Source organism: Mesoplodon mirus, assembly GCF_964341445.2.
Source record: "Mesoplodon mirus genome assembly, chromosome: 19".
In the NCBI taxonomy this organism is placed as follows: Eukaryota; Metazoa; Chordata; class Mammalia; order Artiodactyla; family Ziphiidae; genus Mesoplodon; species Mesoplodon mirus.
Genome location: NC_138995.1, coordinates 28,335,821 through 28,353,774, shown reverse-complemented (window position 1 = coordinate 28,353,774; position 17,954 = coordinate 28,335,821). Strand labels below are relative to the sequence as shown.

At 50.7% G+C, this 17,954-nt stretch overlaps 2 protein-coding genes across 7 annotated transcripts in view; both read left to right on the top strand.

Annotated features, from left to right (window-relative positions):
• Nucleotides 1-12,050, top strand: part of SLC12A3 (solute carrier family 12 member 3) — a gene marked incomplete at its 5' end in the record, with an annotated part of 37,949 nt that extends 25,899 nt beyond the window's left edge. For all 6 annotated transcript variants that reach the window (XM_082605767.1, XM_082605765.1, XM_082605763.1 and 3 more), the window contains 4 exons: nt 578-664; nt 4,236-4,371; nt 5,856-5,923; nt 11,113-12,050. In XM_082605767.1, the coding sequence (XP_082461893.1) occupies nt 578-664; nt 4,236-4,371; nt 5,856-5,923; nt 11,113-11,254 (433 nt within the window). In that variant the 3' untranslated portion in view covers nt 11,255-12,050. The remainder of the gene's footprint in view (nt 1-577; nt 665-4,235; nt 4,372-5,855; nt 5,924-11,112) is intronic.
• On the top strand, nt 1,371-2,125 carry LOC309794989 (histone H3.3A-like). Its single transcript, XM_082606943.1, has one exon. The coding sequence runs from the start codon at nt 1,524-1,526 to the stop codon at nt 1,932-1,934; it is 411 nt and encodes a 136-aa protein (XP_082463069.1). The 5' UTR covers nt 1,371-1,523; the 3' UTR covers nt 1,935-2,125.
• Nucleotides 12,051-17,954: the final 5,904 nt, after the last annotated feature.

The window sequence follows — 17,954 nt, the reverse complement described above, 5'->3', positions numbered from 1 at the left end:
TCACCAACTCCTCTGTGAAGCCTTCCCTGACTGCTGCAAACCACAGTTGGCATCTCTTCCCTGTGGATGCAAAGTCAGGGCCATCTGGCTTGCTGCTCCTGGATCTGTACTTAGTTCATGTGTGTTATCTGTTTCCTCAGCCACCTGAGGAGTTTCCTGCAGTTCGCCTCCCATCCCTTAGACACTTCCTTCTCAAAGTGTGGCCAGTGAACCAGCAGGCCTCACATAACCTGGGAGCTGGTGAGAAATGCAGAATCCCAGGTCCCAGCCCAGACCAGCTGGATCAGAATCTGCACTGTAACACAATCCCCAGCAGGTGCTCAGACATTAAAATGTGAGGCGCCCTAGTCCAGAGGTGGCCACCAGGTACTTAGGACAATTCCTTTCCCATGTCACTCATCATCACCTGACCTGCTTTATCAATATTCATTTATTGTCTGCCCTCCTCCCAGGTTAGAATGCAAACTCCCCAAGGGCAGGGTTTGTTTTGCTTGCTGCTATATCCTCCACAGGAGCTCAATAAAAACTCATTGAATGAATGAATACATTAAAAAAAATAATAATCTCCGTCTCCCAGGATCATTTCTCTGCTGAGCAAGTTCCGGCTAGGATTCCACGAAGTTCACATCCTTCCCGACATCAACCAGAAGCCGCGGGCTGAGCAGTGAGTTTTCTGTGTTGGGGGTTCCAGGCAGAAGGGTCAGCCCTTTCTCTGGTGAGCCAAGGGCAAGGACATGGTCCTTCCTGCCCCCACCTAGACTGGGCTCGTGGAAAGAAAGAGGAAGGGTCGAGTGTGCAGCCGTTAATTTCTGTTTGTGTTTCTTCCCCCTGCCTGCTGGTCCTTTGCATATCAGAGCTGTGGTCTTTGCCGGAAACATACCTGGGTGGGAAGCCGAAGAATGTTCACATTTATGCTTTTCACACACCAAGTGTTTTTGAAGCTCTTACTGGTGCAAATCATGGCTATCCTGCCCCTCGAGCAGAAGCCGGTGTTTCATCTGCCAGGGACCCCCCCACCACCTACCCCACAGACCTGGGGGCTGAGGGAGTCTCCAGCTTCACACTTCAGGAACCCAGGCTGCTTGCTATTCACAAAAGGCTGATTTTACCTACACTGGTTTTCTTCAGTTTTCTCCAACCCCTGGATTATTTTCATAAAGCAGTGGTGCTCAAACATCAGCATCACCTGGAGGGTTTGTGAAAACACAGCTTGGGGGTCCTACCCGCAAGATTCTGAGTTAGCTGTGGCTTTTGTGTCGGGGGATGTCAGCGCGTCGGCGAAAGCGTCAGCCAATAGAAAAAGTCGTTGGTGTATGCAAATTAGGGTACTATGACGCAGAGACGCAGCGTGAAGCGAGGGTATAAAAACGGAGGTATAGGGGGCACCTGGAACCCAGAGTGGTTTCTTCGTTAGTCGGAGGAGCTTCTTCCGTTAGTTCGGCAATTGCGGCTCTTCACTGGGCAGCGGGAGCGGCGCGGCTGTCGGCGAAGCGGCATAATACTTAGGCATTGGGTGAAAGAAAATGGCCCGAACCAAGCAGACTGCTTGTAAGTCCACGGGTGGCAAAGCGCCCCGCAAACAGCTGGCCACTAAAGCGGCCAGGAAAAGCGCCCCCTCTGCCGGCGGGGTGAAAAAACCTCATCGCTACAGACCCGTGACCGTTGCGCTTCGAGAAATCCGTCGTTACCAGAAATCCACCGAGCTTCTGATCGGGAAGCTGCCTTTCCAGAGGCTGGTGAGGGAGATCGCCCAGAATTTCAACACCGACTTGAGCTTCCAGAGTGCCGCCATTGGTTTGCTTCAGGAGGCTAGTGAAGCGTACCTGGTCGGTTTATTTGAAGATACCAATCTGTGTGCCATCTGCGCTAAGAAAGTCACCATCACGCCCAGAGACATCCAGTTGGCTCGCCGGATACGGGGAGAGAGAGCTTAAGTGAAGGCAGTTTTTATGGTGTTTTGTAGTAAATTCTGTAAAATAAAAAAAATAAAAAAATAAAAAAATAAAGTTTCTGAGTTAATAAGTCTGGGGTAAGGCCTGAGAATATGCTATTATAACAAGCTGTCCGGTGCTGGTGCAGGCACCTCACTTTGAAAACCACTGTCTTAGACAATCCGGGTAACATGCTTAACTCGGCGCCCAGCCCAGAGTCGATGATCAGTCAATGCTGGATTTGTGGCTTCTGCCTGCTTGTAGCTTCCGAGCTCTTTCTGCATCTCGAACTTTCCCTGCAGTCCCAATCCGCTACAAGCTGCCTCCTCCCTTCTCTGGGCATTGCTTAATTTAAGTGCCTAAAAAAGGGACTGTGACTGGCCCAGCTCATCCCTTCCTGCCAAGCTAAGGTAAAGGCCACTGGAAGGCCTATTTCTTGGCTACCTTTGGTCCAGTTGGCTGTGGCCAGGAATGGTAGAATCATATGCCCTGAAATACACAGCTAGAGGGTACCTCCTTCTGCAGGGGCCATGGCAGAGGCACGTCACCTCCACGGGGCTGAGGGATGCTGGAGCAAACAGAACAGAAGGTGCAAAGGCCCTGAGGCAGAAACACGGCAGCTGCGGCCCCTGATGTTATATTAACCCACTGGCACTTGGAGGGGGGAAGATGTCGAATGGTCTGAGGGACCACTCCCCCTGCCTGCCCATGCAATGGCAAGTGGGCGGACTTTAAGCAAACTCCTGTGTGAATTTGTAACAGGGCTCAATTGTGGGGCCAGAAGGGATGATTTATTCTCCTAATAATTCAATTTTATATTCTTAAAAGAAGACATTTACAATAGGATTGCTTTATGTCAACCTGTCTACGTGAGGTTTTCCAGGACTCTGTCTTCTCAATAAAGTAAGGTCTGTCCTGACCTCTTTAGCCCTTGTTTTCCTAGAGAGGGAAGGAAATCAAGAAGAGAAGAAAGGAACTATTTAATAGTGATGGATATACTGACTCTCCCATTCTCTCAGGGCTGTGCTTGAGCTGCAGGGGCAGAGATGAGTACATTGCAGCCCTGCCCTGCAGGGTTTACCCCGGCTTAGGTGTAGGGAGGACATCAGGAGCCATCAGAATGCTGCAGACAGGGACCAGAATGCACAGGAGGATAGGGTCGTCTCTGCTGGTGGAGGAGCAGAGCCTTGAGAAGGCCGTGAACAGAGATGGGGGAAGACCTTCCTCAGTGGAGAGGATAGCGCAAGCCAGCATGCAGACCCCATCCAGCACATATTGTCTTTAAGCCCCGCTTTGCCCCTGCATCTGCCTCCACCTCTGGGACCATTTCTCTCCTCCCTTGCACAGCCAACCTTCTCCAAAGTGATGCTACACTCTTTGTGGCCGCTTCCTCCCCATCCCTCCTTCTCCAGCTCACTCCAGTCTGGCTGCCCTCCCACTGCTCCACTGAAATCACTCTCTCCAGCCTCAGCCGTGACCTCCGCACCACCAGATCCACAGAGCCCACTGCTGTCCTCATCTTTCTCTGCCTCTCAGCGGCATTTGACACAGTGATCCTTCTTGAAACAGTCCTTCTTTTGGCTTCTAAGACGCCACCCTCTCCTGGTTCCCACCTACCTCTGTGGTCCTTCTTAAGTATCCTTTGCTGGCTCTTTCTCCTTTACCTGACTTACACTGGTTGGCATCCCATTCTCCCTCGCACTTGCCTTGCTCCGGACACGTGGGTTCCTTCGCTGCTCTTCAAACAGCCCAAGCATGCTTCTGCCTCAGGGCCTTTGCACCTTCAGTTCTGTTTGCTCCAGCACCCCCTGCCCTGTGCATAGCTGGTTTCAGAAGGACGGGCATCCTTGAGTCCAGGGAGGTCTTCCTGCCCAATTAGTCCCCATCCCGGTACTCAGTTTGTGCCTTCATAATACTTCCAATCTGTATTTATTTGCTTATTTGTTGCCCGGCAGACCGTGAGCTCTGTGAGGATGGGGTATGTTGTCTGGTTTGTTCACTGTTGTGTAGCACAGAGCCTGGCACAGAATAGTGCTCAGTAAATACCTGGGGGATGGACAGGTGGATGAAGGTGGATCACAGGTTGGTCTTCGTGGACGACTTGTGGAAGTTCTGTTGAAAGTCAGACCCACCCGTCAGCGCTGAATTCAACACAGAGGCTGCTTTGATGTAAAAGGCAACGTCAGAATGGGTTTCAGCCTGAAATGTGTGTCCCCGTGACACCCACTTCCATCTCCCTCTGAAGACCTGGTTCCCCTGGAAACGGGCATCTCACCCGGTCTCACTTGTTCTCTCTGTCCCCAGCACCAAGCGTTTTGAGGACATGATTGCGCCCTTCCGCCTGAATGATGGTTTCAAAGACGAGGCCACGGTCACCGAGATGAGACGGGACTGCCCCTGGAAGATCTCGGATGAGGAGATTAACAAGAATAGAATCAAGGTGCAGGAGAGAGAAGGGCCTTGCTGGGGTGGGGTGGGGGTCCAGGGGCTCCCTGGGGTCAGCACCTGTGCCCCATCTGTCCTGGACTTCCTTAACCCCCTCCCCGACCCTCGATTCTACTCTCCCTGCCCCAAGCCTCTGAGGTGTCCTCAAGCCATACATGCTCGGCTTGTATGACAGGTGACCCAGTGGTTGATCTCGGTGTCTCCTTGGCGTGGGAGCCTGGTCCCCCTGCCCATTTTGAGTCACTGGCCGTGGCAGTGGACTGCCCGGAGTCCTTCTCCCTCCCCTCCCCTGTTCCTCCATGTGTGCAGGAAGGGATGCATAAGGCGGGTGGTGAAGGTCAAGGCAAAATTTGTCCTGTGGGCCAACAAAGCTGGCTGATCTTCTCCCCTTAGCTGTAGACCCCACCCCGCCTCCCAGGCAGCATCTTCAGGACGCTGATAGGGCCTAAAGGAGAGTGGTAGCTGCCAAGGCCATTTTTAGGTGGGGTGAGCAGTTGGGGGCCTGGGGACCACAGTTCTGCTCCCTGTATGCTCTGGGTCAGTGGTTCTGAGAGGCAGTGTGACATTTGGTGACTTCTGGAGACATTTTTGGCTGTCACCTCGGAGGGGGGCGGGATTGCTACTGTCATTTAGCGAGTAGAGGCCTGGATGCTGCTAAACATCCTCCAACTCACCGGACAGGTCCACAACGAGGGATCATTCCACCCAAAATGCCGACCGTGTGACATTTTGGTGAACTCACTTCCCCTCGGTTTTCCATTCTCTCACATGGGGTGTCCGTCCACTATGAGACCCTGAGTGTCAGTCGTTTCTGAACAATTTGGAGACAAGTCTTGGGGTGGAAGGGAGCCCCACACAACCCAGCACCCCCCCCCCAGCTTTGGGGAATTCCCTGACCCAGCAGCCCTGAGGCCCCAGACCCTCCCACAGCTGCCCAGCTCCTTGGAAAATGCTGAGTAAAGCATCGTGTCCACAGAAGGCTCTTGCCTACTCTGTTACGGGAGAGGTGGAGCAGCTCCACCCCTGCTCCAAGTCCACCTTATCAAGTGCTTCCCCTTGGCCTGGAGATTTTGCACAGATTATCTCCCTCAGGCCTCCCCAAATTCCCCAGGAGAGGGCACTGTTGTACCCATTGCACAGCTGTGGACAGTGACGCTCAGGGAGGTGAGTTACCTGCTCAGGCTCTCTGCCAGGAACTCTCAGGGCTGAGATTTGAACCCAGCTTTCCCAGCCATGTGAGGGGCTCTTCCCTGCCATGATCCCGCTGCTCATGGTAATAAAGTCAGGAAGGAAACACCCAGGGGGCTTCTCCAGGAGGTGAGCTTGGCATTCACTTACCTTCTCGGGGGTGGGAGAGTCTATAATAACTTAGGGGCAACAGTTCACACACCTGGTTTGAGATGTTCAAAGAGGCCCCTGGGCTTGGCCAGGATCGCTCATCAGACATGGAAAGTGACCACATGGCTTTTCCTCGCCCAGTCCCTTCGGCAGGTGAGGCTGAACGAGATTCTGCTGGATTACTCCCGGGATGCTGCTCTGGTCATCATGTAAGTAGCACCCTGCAGAAGGAGAAGCCTGTCGCCAAGCCCAAAGGTGTCAGCTCTGCAGGGGTGGCCACTGGCTGAGGACCCAAGCCTTCCCCTGTGAGGATGTAGGGCCCCAAACTCCTGTAAACACAGCCCGGGTGGCTTCTCAGCACGTGGCCGGGCCTGCATCTGCCCCATGCCCCTCGCCTGAGTGCCAGCTGGCAGAGGTCTTGTGGCCCCAGTGTCCCGGGTCTCACCGACTCCCCTCACCACCACTTTCCCCTTATCCACTGCTTTTTCCTGCCAAACTTGGCTTGACAAAGGAGACCCAGCTCATTCCAGAAGAAAATCGATTCCTAGTTGTTTGGGAACCACGCAGCCCTCCTTGGCCACCGGCCACCCCCAATTGATGTTGGTGCCAGGTCTAGGCAGTGGAAGCAGAGCCTGGCCCCATCCCTGGCTGTCCCAGGCTCCGTGCCTGTCCCAATCTCCGTGCCTGTCAGCTCCTCGAGCTTCCGTTGCTGCTGCTTGTGTCTGGTTAGGAGCTGCCTCGCTAGGGCAGGTATTGGCTGAGGCTGAGTGGAAGATGAGGGGAAGGTAACAATGGCACAGGGAGTCTCAGGGTGGCAGAACATGGCTGGGAAAGGCCCAGCTCAAGAGGCAATGTGGGCATTTGCCAAGCAGAGTACCTGACATTTCCTGGGGTGAGCCACCTGCGGATTCCAGATTCCACAGGGCAGCTGGGAAGCCTGTGGAACCTGTTTGTTTGTACCGGAAATCAAGGTGGAGCACACGATTTCCAGGGCCCCGCGCACAATGAAAAAGTGGGGTGCCTTGTTCAAAAGTGATTAAGAATGTCAAGATAGTGACAGCAGAGCATGACGCCCAGCCTGGGACCCTTCTCACTGGGGGGCTTTGTGAATGCACAGGTGGCTGCCCACGAAGATGGCTCTATGAAGCCATGCTTCCTGGAGCTTTTAGGAAGATCATTTTTTTGTACAAAGAAAGTGCTTCATGTTGCCTTTGATGTGGGGACTGTGGTATAAGGAAAGTGAGTTTATCTCCAAGCCTCTGGCTAACATCTTGCAGAAAATGTTTCTAGGGCCAGGTTAGCCTGGCTGTTGACTGGGTCAGATGGCAAGACGGTGGCAATGGCTTCATCCTGGGATGGCTCCCCGACTTTCCCTGGGTGTGGTACCTGTTGTGTGCCAGCCAGGGGGTGTGGGTGTGCCAAACCACCTCTTCCTGAGTGCCACCTCCAAAACAGATTTGCGTTTTGTCTCTGCCATTGGCCAGCCCACTGTGTGGCCTTGGGCAGGTAACCCTCCTTCTCTGAGACTCAGTTTCCCTGATTATAGAGAAGAGTTAAACTAAATTATTTCCAAGATTCTTTTTCACGGCTAACATGCTATGATTCTAAGTTTATTCGCCACTACAATGAGTCCATCTCTCAAGCAGTAAGATGAGGAATTTCATCCAGGGAGGTGACTACCTGCTGGCACCTCTCCCTTCCCACTCCTCCACGCCCTGGATCTCATAGGGAAAACCAATCCCCCACCCACCAGTCTTTGTGGGATTGGCTGATACAAATAATCAGGAGTCCAGTCACCTTAGAGGAGAGGCCTGCACACAGCGTCCCACCCCATGGCGGCAGCCGCAGCTGTTGCCCAAAGGGGCCCTGGCTGTCAAGCCAGCTCCACTGGGAGGGCGCAGCAGCTGCACTGCTCAGTCTCCAACCCGGAGACGTGCCCGTAAAAAGTTCACTCTGAGGGTCACCTTCATCAGAACCACCGGGAGACCGTGGAAAACGGCAAATTCCTCAATTCCTTCCAGATCAGGGCCTGGGGTGGGGCCCAGGAGCCTGCATTTCCCGGAAATTCTAAGAATGAAAAAACCCTCCCAAGCCTCCATGAAATGACAAAAATCACATTTTCCAGCATGTCAGAGAGCGCACGTGGACTCTTTTCTAGAGCACCTTTGAGGCAGAACTGTCTTGTTTGCCGTCTGCTAATCAGCAGTTATCTGAATAACATTTGAGCTCAGCTTAACCTGCGCTGCTGGTAAAGCAGCCTTGTAACCAGCCCAACAACCTTTGACCACACTAACAACCTACTTCTGGCATAACTTTTGGGTCTAGACCCCTCTTTCTTCTATAAAGGCTCCCTCCTCAAAGCCAAATAGTAGTAGTCAAAATAATAGTAATCAACATTGCATTTTATCGGTTGAGCCTCTATGACACTCAAGGCATTAGGCCTTATTAATTTTATTTTTTTATTTTTAAACAATTATTTTGAAGTATAGTTGATTTACAATGTTGTGTTAATTTCTGCTCTACAGCAAAGTGATTACGTTATACATATATATATACATTCTTTTTCATATTCTTTTCCATTATGGTTTATCATAGGCTATTTTTTTTAAGTTTTTTTTTTGATGTGGACCATTTTTAAAGTCTTTATTGAATTTGTTACAGTATTGCTTCTGTTTTATGTTTTGCTTTTTGGCCACGAGACGTGTGGGATCTTAGCTCCCCGACCAGAGATCTAACCCACACCCCCTGCACTGGAAGGGGAAGCCTTAACCACTGGACCACCAGGGAAGTTCCTATCACAGGATATTGAATATAGTTCCCTGTGCTATATACAGTAGGACCTTGTTGTTTATCCATTCTACATATAATAGTTTGTATCTGCTAATCTCAAAATCCCAACCCACTGGGCCTTATTAATTTCCAAAACTCTATGAAGTGGTTCTATTTTACCCCCATCCCCTCCGCAGCGCACACACTTAGGAGATGAGGAAACTGAGTCTCAGAGAAATTCAGCACCTGCCGGGATCTCACAGCTCTCAAGTGGCAACTGGGTTTTGAAGCCTGAGATGCTGATTCTGAAGCACGGTTATCTCTCCGCATCTAAGTTTGATCCAAGGCTGCCTTTCTTTGTGGCTAAGAGATGCAGTTCTAAACAAAAAGCTCCTTTGTTCTCGAGCAGCTTTATTTCTAAAGATTAGTAGCTTACAGCACACACATCCTGTGAACATAAATAGAGTGTGTCATTGGCTGGCACTGGGGGAGATTGCCTAGGGAATTAGTAGCATGGACAGGTGCACAGGGTCCGCTCGGGGAGGGAAAGGCCACAGCAGGAGCTATGGGAGTCCCCTGCCCTGGATAACGCAGCCACCAGTCCCCTCGTGGTCTTTGAAGTTTCTGAATTCAGTCCCGGAAAATGATGTAGATGTTCCCGGAGGGCATTTCCAGCCTTTAGCGTAACTGTTAAATCAGGAAAGTTTGCTTTCCATATTCCCACTTCCCTTTTCCCTGGAAAGGCACCAGGCAAACACAAACACAGTCTACTAACTAAAGTGACACTGGCTTAATGGAATGTCCTTGTTCCCACCGGGTTCCCCAATCCTGGGGACCTTGCTTTTTAAGGGAGGATAGTGTTTGTGGCAAGTGAAGCTTTGAGGATGGAATTTTAAATAAGGGACAGCTGTTTAGCCACCTCAATTCACCTTCTCAGTGGAGGTGGGAGTTGCAGTGAGCAGGGGCCGCTAGGATGGAAAGATCCCAGGACCTCGGGTCAAGTCCCAGCTCTGCCACTCACTGGCTGGTCATCTCGAGCTGGTAAATAGTAATACGTGGTGACAGTACTGCTGACACTGTGAAGTGCTTACTCTGTGAGAGCATTATTGTGCAGCACCCTTCCTGAGTTGGGTTTTCGTTAGAGCTTACAAGCGTCCATGAAGGAGGCATGTGTGTTCTCACTTCGGGGAAGAGAAAACCGAGGCTCAGGGCCAGTGAGCCATTTGTCAAAGCCACGTGGCTGAGGAAGTGGCAAAGCCGTGACTCCTACAGCTTCTCTGACCCCAGAACCAGGCTCTGAAGCCCAGTGTCGCACAGCACCCTCCTTTCTGCCCAGTTCCCTCAGCTGTTCCCCAGGGTGGTTCTGAGGTTCAGATGAAATAGTACCTGTGGATGTACTTTGGGAAAACAAAGTGCAGTCCCACGTAAGGTGCCGGTGCCCCAGCTTCACGTAACGCCAGCTGGCAGCTGCGATGCTGCCACGTCCCAAGAGCCAAAAGCAGAATGGCTGCAGGCATCACCATGCGTCTTTGGAATCTCAGTGTGGTAGAAAAGTCACTTCCCAACATAGCTGTGGAAATGTGGCTGAAGAGCATTCCCAGGGCATGTTGTTATTTGCACAGCACTGCAGTTCAGACAAGGGGCCCTCCCCAGGCGACAACGGAGTCCTGCTCCCAGGGCCTTACCTACGGGGCAGGGAGCAGGACCAGGCCGCTCAGCTGAAACACGTGAACATATCACTTTGTTGTGGCCACAGGCAGGTGTGTAGCTGGAGAGGCGAGGCTGGCATGACCTGAATGGCTGGATGAGTGGCATACAACCTCACTGTGTCAGACTGTGTTCTAGGCACAGGCGGATAAGACAGACCCAGCCTACTCGTGAGCGAACATACATTCTAGTGGGGGGGAGACAGACAACACACAAATAAATAAAAATAGGATTTGAGAGTGTGAAGTGCTATGAAGATAATGAAACAGAGTGACATGATAAAGAGGGATGGGAAGATGGGGTCGAAGAGGGTGATCAGAGAAGGAGGTGCCCTCGAGCCAAGACCTGAGGGAATCGAAGGAGCCAACCCGGTGACGAGCTGGGGCCACTGCCTTCTGGGTGGAAAGAATGTCACATGCCAAGGCCCTGGGGCAGGAACAAGCTTGCCATTTTCTACAGGAGTGGAAAGGAAGCGTCTGTGGCCGTAGGGGTGTGAGCGAGGCTGCAGGTGGTGGGAGGTGACGTTGTGGAGGCTGGTGGGGACCAGATCATGGGGACCTTACAGGCCATGGCTTTGTTTAGTAATGCGTTGTGGGAGTTCCCTGGCGGTCCAGTGGTTAGGACTCAGCGCTTTCACTGCCAGGGCTCAGGTTCGATATCTGGTCATGGAACTAAGATCCTACAAGCTGTGGGGCGCGGCCAAAAAAAAAAATAATAGAGAAAAGAAATGCTTTGCGGCTGAAGGTACATTTCAGGTCATGCTTTCAAGGAGAGCAGCGGGTCATTCTTAGGGTGGCTGGGAAGAAAGAGCTCTGAAGGGGCCAATAAACGGAGACACTGTTCAGAAAGCAAACCAGGAACTGGGCCATGTGGGGAAGGCCCCTTAGTAATTCCCCATCTGCTGCTTCTTCCTGCCCCACAGCACCTTGCCCATAGGGAGGAAGGGGAAGTGCCCGAGCTCGCTCTACATGGCCTGGCTGGAGACGCTGTCCCAGGACCTCAGACCTCCGGTCATCCTGATCCGAGGAAACCAGGAAAACGTACTCACCTTTTACTGCCAGTAATTCTGGGCTTGGCTGTGCCTGCCCAAAGCCAGGGTGCAGGGGGTGCCCACCTGTCCACGGGGACAGGACACATGCCCATTGCACTTTTAGTGGTAGCATCTGATGATCTGATGGAAGAAGCTGGTAGATTTCCAAATTTCAGCTGGACCCCACTCCCATCAGACAAGTCCTCTGGGCTTTGTTTTTCTGGGCTGGAGAAGTAGCAGGTGGAGCTGTCTGGAAAACTCTCTGGTGGATTCATATTCCTTTCAAGTTTTCTTTTGCTCTTAATTACAACAAATTAAGATTTCAATCTTTGATTTGTATACAAATTTGAGTCAGAGTGCTGAGTGTGAATTTTGGCCGTTTCTACAGACCTTTCCTGGGAGCACCCCCTAAACACACCTCCCCCCTCCAATATCAGGAGAGTGGGCACCCCACCTACAGCACTTACAGGGGGAATATGGGGCTCGTTGAGCCTCCATAACAATGCAAATTTATTTAACCACCTCTCACTTCCTTTGCTTTCAATAGCATGTCTTCAGTGTTTTGGTTGGTTCTTTGGTAGACCGGGACTTTCAAACATTTTCAGACTGCGACCCACAGTAAGAAATCTGTTTTACATTGAGGTTTGGAACAAACACAGTGAAACTGAAGTGTCACAAATCAATCCTTATCCTTACTATGAGTGATGCACTTTGGTAGTTTCTATTCTTTCTATTTCTTGTTCTCCTTTTAATGTTGGTTGCAATCCACTAAATTGAGTTTGGGATCCACTAATGGGTGCTGACTCATGATTTGAAAAATACAGCTTAGACTTTCCTCTGTGCCCTGTGTTTTTCTATACAACAGGGAGTTCATCTAGTTGGAGAAAGGCCATGGTGGGCATCACTGCCATTTTCCCCAGCTCATCCCACAGGGAAGGAAAGGGAACCAACAAAAACACCAGGAGGAGGGGTATGGATGGTGGGTGTGTCAGGAAAGAGCTTCAAAGGAGGGGCATGGTTTAGGGAGTCTCATGCAGGAGTGTTAAATTTCAGGTTTGGTTGGGGGTGCAGGTTTGGTGGGTCAGGAATGGGGAAGCAGAGAGGTGGGTGTAAAGATGGCAGCATTGGGCAAAGAATCAGAAATGTCCAAACCCAGCCCAAGGGTGGAGGGGAGGACAGGGAGGAGGAACCACCAGTAAGAGATGGAAACAGAGTAAGTAGCAGAGGGGCTGCAGTGCGGGGAACGTAAGATGGGGCTCAGAGAAGAGAGAGAACCTGGGGGAGACGAACCTTGCTCAGGTAAGTGTGTTCAGGTTACTGTGGATGAAACCCCCCCAGAGTGTTTGCACCATCACCTGGGATGCAGGAGCAGCATGTACATTAAGATATGTCCAATGCTGGTGGGTGAGGCTCTCTGAAAGGGCATTTCAGCTCAGACGTACCCAAGCAGCATAAAGGTGAGCTGTTGGGGGATTCCACTGGCTGAGCCTTCTTCCAATAGCACTGGGGTGGCCAAGGAACCAGGCATCTCTGGGTCTGGTTGACCCCCTCCAAGTGCACTGAAGCACCCACTTAGTCATGAAGGCGAAAGTCTCTTTCTTGGGGTTGGGACTCAAAGGACTTTAGTGTTCGTCCCACTGCAGAGACCAAGGCCCTGGGTTCCCAGGAGGCCTTTGCTGAGGGAGCCAGAGCTCCTGGCTGAGCTCCTGAAGGACGGAGAGGGGGCTGCCTCTGAGCCGTTCGGTGGACCTGGACCAACTCCAACTCCAGATAAGGCAAAGGCTCCATCAGGGAATGCTTGCCTTTCTAGAGCCACATGGAAAACCATTTCCTGGCAAACAGGTGCTCCCTCTTCTGACCTCAGGGAGACACTGATCCAAGAACAGAGAATGCTTTGCCTTTGGGAATTTAAAAAAAAAAAATTCACCATGTTGGAAACCAAATTTTGAACAATGATAATAGCTTTGTTTTTAAAAAAAAAAGGCTTTGGGGACTTCCCTGGTGGTGCAGTCGTTAAGAATCCGCCTGCCCATGCAGGGGACACGGGTTCGATGCCTGGTCTGGGAAGATCCCACATGCCACAGAGCAACTAAGCTTGTGAGCTACAACTACTGAGCCTGTGTGCCACAGCTACTGAAGCCCGTGTGCCTAGAGCCCGTGCTCTGCAACAAGAGAAGCCACCGCAATGAGAAGCCCATGAACCACAGTGAAGAGTAGCCCCCCACTCTCCACAATTAGAGAAAAGCACACACACAGCAACGAAGACCCAATGCAGTCAAAAATAAATAATTAATTAATTAATTAATTAATTTTTCAAAAGCCTTGGACTCCCCTGGTGGCGCAGTGGTTAAGAACCCGCCTGCCAATGCAGGGGACACGGGTTCGAGCTCTGGTCTGGGAAGATCCCACATGCCGCAGAGCAACTAAGCCCCTGTGCCACAACTACTGAGCCTGCGTTCTAGAGCCCATGAGCCACAACTACTGAGTCCATGTGTCACAACTACTGAAACCCGCATGCCTAGAGCCCGTGCTCCGCAACAAGAGAAGCCACAGCAATGAGAAGCCCATGCACCACAATGAAGAGCAGCCTCCGCTCGCCACAGCTAGAGAAAGCCCGCATGCAGCAACAAAGACCCAATGCAGCCAAAAATAAATTTAATTAATTAATTAATTAAAAAAAATTTTTAAAGCCTTGAGTTAACAGTAAGGTGAAAAACAATGAAATGAATAAAAATACATTTATTCAGTCAACAGAATTCATTTGTTTTGGAACACACTGTGTTTCAACTATGCTGAGTGTTATGAAAAAACTGTGTTGTTTTTTCAACCCTGGATTGAACTTTGTGCTGAGCTTCCACTGGTTCTGTAGGTCATATTGCCAGATTTCCACATGGACATTTACAGGAGCCACTTATTTTCCCTTTGCTTCTTACATGTGTTTGTAGACACACAGGGAACCTGTTTTCTTCAGTCTTTTTTTTTTTTTTTTTTTTTGGTGGCCGTGCCGTGCGGTATGCAGAATCTTAGTTCCCCAACCAGGGATCGAACCCGTGACCCCTGCAGTGGGAGCACAGAGTCTTAATCACTGGGCCACCAGGGAAGTCCCTTTAGTCTTTTTAAAAGTCTCCCAGAATTTTCAATCTTGCCTCAACCCGAGGGGCGGAGAGATTGAGTGGAAAGAGCCACAGCATGGCCACCAAGGAACCTGGACTTGAGTTTCTGTCTCCCCCCAAAACTGGCTTGTGACCTCAGCTATGCCCCCTTAACCTCTCTGAGCTTCGGTCTGTGAAATGAGAGAATTGGACCAAAGCATGTGTCACCAGCCAGCTGGCCTGCTGCTGACTGTGCTTTGGCCCACGCGTGGTTGATCAAAGTTGTGGAAGTGAGGGGAGGGGTTGGGGGGAGGACATATTCTTCAGTCCCCCCACTTGGCCCACCACTTCCTGCTGCCCTACTGTGTGCTCAGAGGCTCTGAAGGCCCTCCAAGTCATTGTTGGGCATATTGGGCCCTGAGAGGGTACGAGATTTTGGTCTACAGTGTGTGTGTGTCTTTCTCTGCTTTTGGACGAGTAGATACTCCACATCAGTGAGTAGTCCACCCTTGCACTGTGCATGGAAAGCCACAGAGAGCTGGGTCATCAGAGCTGGGACCCAGCCCCCACCAGCAGCCACAACAGCCACTGCAGAAGGGACTCCTCATTTATCTCCCCCAGGATCCACTGCTCAGATAGCTCCTGATTTTCCCCTTGACATTTCAGCCTCCAGATTTCATATCCTCTTTCAGTTCCTGCCCAGACTTGTCGTGGCTTTGACGTAAGTACAGCAGCGCCTGTTTTCCACCAGATAGGCTCTCTGAGCTCTGCCTCCCAGGCAGAGAGCCGCAGGTCTCATTAGAGCATGGAGAGCCCCATTTGGACTGAATTCCCTTTTACACACCTGCCTGGCCTCTCGTGTGGCTAGGAGGGAGAGGTGGGTTTCACAGGGAAGAGAATAGCTGGAACGTTCCAGAAGAACCACCTGGCTGGGAGGCCCCCAAGCACATGCAAAACAGCCAGGTTTCACTTGTAGATGTGTATAGCTCAGGATATCAGAAAATACATACTGCCCACTTCAAAAGTGTTTACAGAAACGGGGCCCAGGAAAGCCCAGCCACCGGCTTCATTGTTAATTGCACACTTGAAGTGAGGGTCAACCTTATGACAAGCATGACATGAGCGCCCCTTCCTGAAAGGGAGCCACAAAAAACTCAGTTTCTAAAAATACCACGTGGTAGAGCGTTAAGAAGAACCACCTGGCTGGGAGGCCGAAGAGCAGAACGTCATGTGGACGAAAGATGGTGGCAAGAAAGGACAAGTGGTTTTCATTTTCTCATAGGAGAGTTACAAAATAAAACACTCTAAGGATGCAAAAGAGGGAGCAAACACTAAGGTCAAGGGAATTAAGAAACTCTCTCTAGAGAAAATGGTATTTAAAATAGGTTTGAACAGTTGATAGGATTCTATAGACAGAAATGGGAGCTGGGATTGGGAGAAGGTAACCCAAGTGGCAGGATGCCTTGAGCAAGGACCAGAGTAAGAACAGCTTACTAGGTGTGTTTGGAGAACAAGAAATAAACCAGTCTTCCTGGTGTATGAGGGATGCGTACCCGGGGAGAATAAGACTGAGAAGGTTGTAGTGTGCAAGGCCCCCACTGAGAGGCTGAGGAGCTCAGGACTGACTCAGGGGCGCTGGAGAGCCACTGAAAGGGAAGGGGCGATGGGAGCCTGAGGAAGCTTGGCCAGACAGGAGATGAAGGAGGCTGGAGGAGAAAAGGCAGGGCACCCAGAGAGGAGGCTGTGCAGAATTGCAAAGGCAAGTCAGCAAGTCTCAACACTCTGAGAGAGGCGAAGAGCAGGGAAAAGAGGAGGAAGAATAGTATCTTCCAGAACTGGGAATTGCCTGGATGTATGTGTGGAAGGAGCAGGGCCCCAGGAGTTGAGCCTGGGCAGCTGTAAGAATGAACAAACCATGTAATATGGAGGGCGAGGTAATAGGCTTTCTGCTGGAGAAAATGAACAACAAGGTGGGTTTGGTTTTGGACACTTTAAGTATGAAGACATCCCAGTGGTCAGAATTGTGGTCCCGGAGCTCAGGAAGAGGTCAGGGTGTCCACTGTTAGCCTGACACTGTAAGAACAGAGACCATCCGTAGATTTGGGAGTCAACACTAAAAGACAGGAAATCGAAGTCATACCTTGGGTGAGATCACCAAGAAAGAAAGTAAAGAGAATGGAGAGGGCTGGAGGCTGGACCTTGAGAAAGGCTACATTTAGGGGTAGGAGGAAGAATAGGCAGCCAGCAAAGCAGCCTAGAAAAGATCATTGGTGAGGCAGGAGGAAAACCCAGGTAACCAAGGGCCTTAGAGGGTACCAGAGAAGAGATGGAAAAAGCATAGAATCGTCAACCCTCATGGCAGCCGACTGCAGAAGTGAAGCCGCTGCTGAACTGCAATTCTGGGAATCACTGGGAGCCTTACAGAGAATAATTTGGTAAGGTGGTGGTTCAGGTACCAGAGATTGAGGAATACTTGGTGGAGGGGAAAGGAAAGCAGCAGCCATGCACATTGACCTGTGCTTCAAGTAACCCAGCAATGGAGAGAAAAATAAGGAAAATAAGGGGAGAAAAAATAAGGTGGAAACCTGGAGGAGACTCCAGGGAAAGCATTTTGATTGTTGTTATCTTAGGGGGTGTATCAGTCAGGATCATGGTAGGCTCTGCTGCAGTAATAAATTACCCACTAAATGTTAGTGGCTTACATGACAAAGATTGATTTCTCTCTTACAAATATTCCTATGCTGGGTAAGCCCTCTTATCCACCTCAAGTGATCCAAACTATTCCCATCTTGGGAGGCTATCACCTCAGCCAATAGCTTCTAACTCACTGAGGAGGGGAAAAGAGAGTAGGAGGGTCATGCCCTGGCTTTCAAATGCTTCAGCTCAGAAGTGACCTGTTACTTCCACTCAAAGTCCATTAGCCAAGTAGGTCACATGGCACCACCTCCCTGCAAGAGTCTAGAAAACTGGGGGGAACATGTGAGTAGTCATCAAGCAATCAATGTCTCTGTTACAGGTGGGAGTGATAAAGAGAGATCTGGGTGTATGTATAGGTCTGAGGGGAAAGATTTAAGATGCAATGAAGAGAATGATTGATGAAGAGGTAGTAATGGTGAATCAGTAAAACGTGGCGGAAACTTTGCCAAGCAGCAGGGAAGGCATAGCTGATCTCTGTTAGTCCAAGGGTGCAAAATTCTCAGGACACCTGCCCTGGTGCCTTTCTCTGGCAGGTCTCCCGAGCACCAGGTCAGAAAGCAAATGTGTAGAATGCAGGGGACACGTTCCCCAGTGATGGGGCTGGCCAAGCAAGAAGGATGGAAGGCCAAGGCACGAGGAATTCAAGGAGAATGACCAAAGTACATGAAAATGGCTGACCACGAGCTCCAAGATGGATGGAGACACCAGAAGTGTGCTGCAAGAGTTGAGAAGACTTGAGGGACTGGTAGCAGGAGGACAAAAAGTATGCTCAGTGGGAATGGGAGAGAGGGAGACAGAGAAGAATACAAGGTAGTTTGTGGTCAGTATGTGTGCATTTCAAAGTTTGAGATTCTGCAGGAGGTAAACTTGTTTTTATTTTATTTTATTTTTTTAAATTTTGGACTGCATCGGGTCTTCGTTCCTGTGCACAGGCTTTCTCTAATG